The 6372-nt window shown below is 36.8% G+C and overlaps 1 protein-coding gene across 2 annotated transcripts; it reads right to left on the bottom strand.

Annotated features, from left to right (window-relative positions):
• Window positions 1-3386: 3386 nt before the first annotated feature.
• On the bottom strand, window positions 3387-6151 carry LOC104095398 (probable pectate lyase P59). 2 transcript variants are annotated; one of them, XM_009601531.4, is made up of 4 exons: window positions 5732-6151; window positions 5309-5623; window positions 4645-5236; window positions 3387-3907 (listed from the first exon to the last, which is right to left on the bottom strand). In XM_009601531.4, the coding sequence occupies exons 1-4, from the start codon at window positions 5929-5931 to the stop codon at window positions 3680-3682; spliced, it is 1335 nt and encodes a 444-aa protein (XP_009599826.1). In that variant the 5' UTR covers window positions 5932-6151; the 3' UTR covers window positions 3387-3679. The 2 variants fall into 2 exon arrangements, with proteins under 2 accessions (XP_009599826.1, XP_009599825.1); XM_009601530.4 differs by having other exon boundaries at window positions 5309-5626; window positions 5732-6150.
• Between the last annotated feature and the right edge of the window lie 221 nt (window positions 6152-6372).

Genomic DNA, 6372 nt, shown 5'->3' with positions numbered 1-6372 from the left:
ACACTTAAAAACCCTTTCACATGGGTAGTAATATCTTATTCGGGAGCCACGATTATCACTTCTTTGTTCTCCCAGTTATAATTTTTCCTTACATGTTTAAGATATCCCTTAGTTATCGAGAACATGTACCTCGATACTGGCTGACATCGACCGGGAACTGACGAAGCTTTGTTGATCTTAAAATTGAAGTTAAGAACACACACCCCGGGAACGCACTCCTCAGGTCATGGCTCCACCGGTGTTTTGTCGCCGGCGTGCCGCGAAGAAGAAGCTTTTTCTTTTTGAGGAATAGTTTTCGACGTTTTCGCCATTTGTATTTGAAGATTGAAGATAGAGGAAGATGACAAGATTTTGTGTTATAAAGAGGGATTCTGCAGTGAAAATCACAAATTCACAGATGAAGAACTCAAAAGATGCGAAAAGGAACTTAGAGAAGATTTGGAGATGTAAAAGTAAAAAGTGATAAAAAGAGGGTCTATTTATAGGGTTGGAAATGACGGTTCAATATTACCAATGGCCGACAATCGCCTGACACGCATTCAATGCCTTTATAACCGAACCGATAGGATATCCATCACATACGTCATGGTCGGGCTCGATGCAAACGTCAGTGTATATCTAGTCATACTGTTGAAAAATCATGTCGTTTCTCGCCAAATTCTTCCCGAGAAACGAGGGGACTATCTGTATACGGTCAAAACCGGTTTCGACCTTCGTATGATTAGTCAAGATTAGAACATAATGGATCGAAGATCATCTTCATAATATCGAGATGAAATCTGAATCCAGGTTACCAAGCTTAAATTTTTGGGACCGATCAAATACCGAGCTCGAAGATATTACCGAGCTCGAGTCCAAATCGAACTATGAAGTGAAGCGGTGTCATCAGCTTAAAACCAACCAATATCAAGCCCGATTCAATACCGAGCCCTGAGTCAATATTGAGCTCGAGTCAATATTGAGATCGAGTTAATATCGAGCTCTAAATCTGAAAATCGACCAATACCAATTCCGACCAAGATCGAGCCAAGAGACAAGAGTCGTTACAGCCGCACTAAGGGAGAGAATATCGGCGGGAATTAGGGAAAAACTAATATATCATATGATCCCCACTATGTATTTTTAATTATATCTAAAGTAGAATTTCTCCACTATAAGAGGGATAGCTAATATTTCTGTAAAGGATCCATCATTAAGGATTGATACACTCTCATATTATTGATATTCACAGAGAAAAACATACCGATATTCATAGATTATCCTTTTTTGGGCTTTATATATTGATTCGTCTTGCGTGTTCATAAACCGTTTTCCACTCAGTTTGGTTTGTATTTCATTCTTTATACAGTTAATACTCAATATATTTCTACTTATTTTACGATTTGTGCCAAGTTACACCATGTATCCTTAAACTACGTATAAATTCAACTCTATCCGTTTTTCGGGTAAACAATAGTTGAGACAAAGAAGTAGTTTAGTTATCCTCTTGTATTCACTTAGTGAAACTTGCTTTAATGACTTTCAACAATGAAATTTATCAAGAGTAACTTGCGAGTTTGAATTGATGATGAATTTTTAGATGGTTCTGTTTACATGTAAAATGGTATAATTGAATTTATACGTGGTTTCTAGACAAGTGAATTAATTTAATCCTGAAATAATAAAATAATCGAAAAATTATGCAATACTTAGCCTTAGGATATAGACAAAACAGCAGAAGCAACAGTTCCGGGAACAGGGTTTCCGGGCACAACAACAACGAAATTAAAAAGTAAGAAGATAAGATTGTATTAAGCTTTATATAGAATGTAACGTAAGTTTGCCAGAAAATTCATGTTCTTTACAATGATAACTAAGCTCGCTATTTAAGCTATGTCTAGGGAAGAAGGTCTTAGGATCGTGCCCTTCTTTAATGTCAATTATGAGGGTCATTGATGAAGTGTAACGGTAAACATAAATGCCAAATTCCCTATAACGGGTAATCACTCTTAATACCACGGAATATTCTTTATTAAATGCTATCAGGCGAAGAGCATTTATCACATCTTTATGAGCGTTATTCTTTCCGGTGATAAACGAAATAGTTGCCTTCGGTCTTTGGTCATCCCCTCGTCTTGGGTTCCACGTGTCCCTTTTTTGGACGACCACGTGTCATAGCATATTTTACCCTATACAAATTCAAGATTTGAATATCCTTAACGATATTTCTAGTTTTGTCACTGGTTGTGGTCCCTTATGACCCGTCCAATACATGTTGTTTTTCATTCCACATCAAAGGAGCCATGTGTTCCCAGTCACCTATGAGAGGGGGTTCATAGGAAAAATCTTTAGACATGTTTAATTTCCAGTTGTATAATAATAATAATAATAATAATAATAATAATAATAATAATAAGGACTTTTTCTAGCGTTTTTTCTTTTCAGTTACCTATGAGAGGGGTTCATAGGGCTTCTTGCTGCAAAAAAAAAATAACGTAGACAACCTATTATATTAAGGAAAAAGATTGGAGTGCAGCAAGCTCATCTAATATATTCGACTTTGCTTGCTTGCACGACCGCTCCAACCAAATCCCTTTCAAACACTTATAAAACCATAAAGCCTAATAAACCACAAAATAGATACCCTCAATGATCGAATGAGAGGCACCTAATCCACTTTCAAAAATACTCATGCACGTTCTTTTATTATATATATAAAAAAACAAGCCGGGATTAAGTGCTCAATACTATCAATCAAATGACTCCTATAAGAGTTCAGTTAAGGTGTTGCTTGTGAAGTTGCTCTGGGAGAAGCCTACTATCTGGTTGCCCTTGTGGTCGGTGGCGTAGCTACTCATAGCCAACGTAACTTTGTTATTTTTTCTCAAATTAGATGGATCTGCTGATCTTTCAAGATAAATACTTGAGACAAAGAAGTATTTTAGCTATTCTCTTATATCCGCTTAGTGAAACTTGCTTTAATAACTTTCAACAATGAAATTTGTCAGGAGTGACTTGCGAATTCAAATTGATGATGAATTTTTAGACGGTTCAAAATTTGAATAGTCTTAGCGAAATTTCTAGGTTCGTTAATAGTTATGGACCCGTCCAATACATGTTGTTTTTCATTCCACATCAAAGGAGCCATTCGTATTTAAAAGGGGTGGAGGGCACCATATATTAAGGTAGCATATTCTCAGTTGCCCCTACAATCGCTAAATTTTCAAACACATTTTCTTTTTTTTAATGTGTGTGGTCGGATTGTTATTTCATTTTGACCATAAATGGCCAGAGGCAGAAAGGATTATACACCAGACCATTAGAATAATATTACTATATTTTATTCTTTTTGGTTCACAAACATGGCGGGTAATACTAAGTAAATTTGGCTGAGACACTGGGAAAAATAAAAAAAATCTTGCAAATACCATTTATTAGCGAACCAAAACATCGACTACAAAACTGCAAATGGCACAACAAATACACAAAAAGGGTAATCAATATTTATAGGTCATTTAGTAATTTACAAAACAATCTCAATATAGATACACACATACAAAAAAAGGTAGCGTTCCTCCGACTTCACCGTGGTTGGAAAAATCTGTAGACATGTTTAATATCGAGTTGCCGTCGGTCGATGCCAAGATTTGCCGTCTTAATAAGATGTTTAGAACATTGTTTTTTTTTTCGTTTTTTCTTATTAACAAGCCTTTCCTTTTTTGCAGCCAAGTGCACCTGCAAATCTAGTTATCCAAGTGACTTCTTCAGCTGGGGCAGCTGATATTCCGTCATAAAGCTCTTTGTGTTTCTTGGACCAATCTGGATCACCAGATTCAATGAAGTATGCACCATTCATGAATAGATTTCCCTCTGATCTCCATGTCCAGTGCTTCCACACTTCTTCTGGGTTGTACTCCCTCTTTGTTACCTATATGTACACATTCATAATTGAAATTAACTTCATAGTGTATAATTTGCTTATACCATCACGTTAACAGATTATAACTTACAATAACCTATAGGATCAGTAACTATCTATAGTTTCTAATTTAGTAAACTTGATAGTATAGTAAATAAGCTACAATAGCCGATTAAAAATACACTGATACTCCTTTTCAGTAGATAAGATTAGGATAAAAGGGCTTAGAAGAAAGGGCCTGCGTGTGCAAAAGCTAGAGAAGCTCTTTTCCTCAATATAGGTGATTTCCCTTTCTTTGTTCTTGCTCGAGTGCAGTGACTCACATGCTAAGCCCAGGAGCTAGCGGCTTCTTACTTAGGTAAATCCATCTCCTTCCTTTTTTTAGACAACCCTGGTAAAGGCTAAAGATCGACTTCATTGTAGTAAGTGTATCTTCATACGCCATTATCACCTTTCTCATACTTTATCACTTTTGGATTGACTTTTAAGCGGGTGAAATCAGCTTTTAAACTCTTTGTAATTTTTTTTTTTAGTATTTGGTAGAGTTAAAAAGTGTTTAACATGAGTTTAAACTTGCTTAAAATAAGCAAGCCCCAACTTATTTGTTTTTTGGCCGAAAAAATACTTTTTTTAAGCCAATCCAAACGGGCTCTATAAGCTATAATTATGCTTATATCCTTCTTAATTACAAATCTGATAGATATTTTTTAAAGAAAAACAAAAGAAAGTGTAGTGTTTGATTTTACCTGTTTCTTGAAGATGTCAGGAGGGGCAATAAAACGATTACCCTGGGTAATGATAGTGGGATGCATGCTACCACCAATGGCATACATATTCCAGTGAGTATAGTCATTGTTAACAACATGAATATATCCCCATCGGCACCTTGGCATTCTCTGCACCAATCTCTTTCCAAAATGATTGAAAGCTAATGTGATTTGCATAACTTGATCTATTGAAGAACTGTCACTTGCACCAAACAACATGACCTCATTATGATCAGTGAAATGTCCATTGGATATAGTGATAGCAGTGGATCCTTCCACAGCGTCTATGATTCCATCATAGCATTTCCTCATAGAGACATGATCAATCCATATATTGGAGGCACCAAAAATAGAAATGCCATCTCCATCACTAACAGTACGTATGCCAATATGGTCCACTGCGTCACGAACCATCCCACCACTTCCTTCGACAATGTCATGAATATGGAGTCCGTGGATGATCACGTTCTTGATGTACTGGAGGGTAATGCCAGCACCTTTAGCAATATGAACGTTAGCCCCACGAGCATCGATAGTCTTGTCACTCTGCATTATCAGCTCCTGGTGTAACCTGGAGGCGATGAGATGAAAATGGTTAAATTTACGAACAAATTAGAAGAAACATTGAATTGCAAACACCTACCTGATGGTCATACTTCTTTCGAATATGATCCACAATGGCTCCTTTTGGATAACGGCATAACGAAGAGTTCCAGGTTTTGGTTCAGCATAATCGTCTGAATTGTCGGTGACGATGTAGATTTCGCCATCCTTCCCACCGGTGGCCTTGGATCCAAAGCCCATTGCACAATCTGCTAGCCTTTTCCTATTGTCAGCCCAATTAGGGTCACATCTCCAGCACCTATCAATTGGATTTGTGACCATGCAAGGTCCTTTGTACTTTTTCGTCCCTAGACCCCTCCTTGTGCTATTATTGCTAACTGTCACTTCCTTCATACTACTGCGCGCATTATATTGTAACTCATCATTTTTCTTTTCAAAGATTATAAACGCCGGTACAAAATTAAAGTAAATTCTGAATTCGTTTCAGAGAAAATTAACTTACTCGCGAACTTTCTGATTAAATGCAAGGGTGACATTTTCAGGGTTGGGCTCATAAATCTGACGGGCGTATTCTCTAGCTTCTTCGGCTCTCCTCCGCCACACCTCGTCGAAGTCACCAATGTGAGCCATTAGGCACGGTATTATTGTAGCAAAAATGATAAATAGAAAGAAGAACGAATACATTAACTTAGGTCCTCCCATCTCTGTGCTTCTTTTCTATAAATTTTTTTTATATATCTTTGATATAATTTTTTTTTTTTTTTTGCCTTCCAGTTGTTGTTACGATGGTCTGGGGTCGAACCCTTAACTCTATAGGGGTTCGGGCCCTTTATTGACCGGCCGCACCAACAAGAAGTTTTTCTTTTTAGCTTAGGGGCTCGGTCTCTAAGAGACAACAACGATGAAAGGTCCGTTTTTCTACTTTTCAAGTGTTGTTTAAATACTAATACTTGTGATTAACACCAAACATAGAATTTCGAAACTTGCGCACATCCATTTCTTTCTAAAGTAAATCACCATCACAAGTTCATTCCTCATTTTATGTCACATTGCCTTTGGTCTAAAGGCTTTGAGGATATTTCGCCAAAGTTGAACTAGTTAAAATATAAATTAAAAAAAGGGTCAAATTTTGAATACATGTAT

Source organism: Nicotiana tomentosiformis, chromosome 9 (assembly GCF_000390325.3).
Source record: "Nicotiana tomentosiformis chromosome 9, ASM39032v3, whole genome shotgun sequence".
In the NCBI taxonomy this organism is placed as follows: domain Eukaryota; kingdom Viridiplantae; phylum Streptophyta; class Magnoliopsida; order Solanales; family Solanaceae; genus Nicotiana; species Nicotiana tomentosiformis.
Note: the sequence above shows the minus strand (reverse complement) of the source record. Positions and strands in the feature narration are given on the sequence as shown.

Excerpts from the sequence above, each read along its gene's own strand:
- LOC104095398 (XM_009601530.4), bottom strand. The coding sequence starts at position 5,931 with ATGGGAGGACCTAAGTTAATGTATTCGTTCTTCTTTCTATTTATCATT. Across the intron at positions 5,627-5,731 it reads TTTAATCAGAAAGTTCGCGA|TAGTATGAAGGAAGTGACAG; the intron begins GTAAGTTAATTT and ends TAATGCGCGCAG. Across the intron at positions 5,237-5,308 it reads GAAAGAAGTATGACCATCAG|GTTACACCAGGAGCTGATAA; the intron begins GTAGGTGTTTGC and ends CATCGCCTCCAG.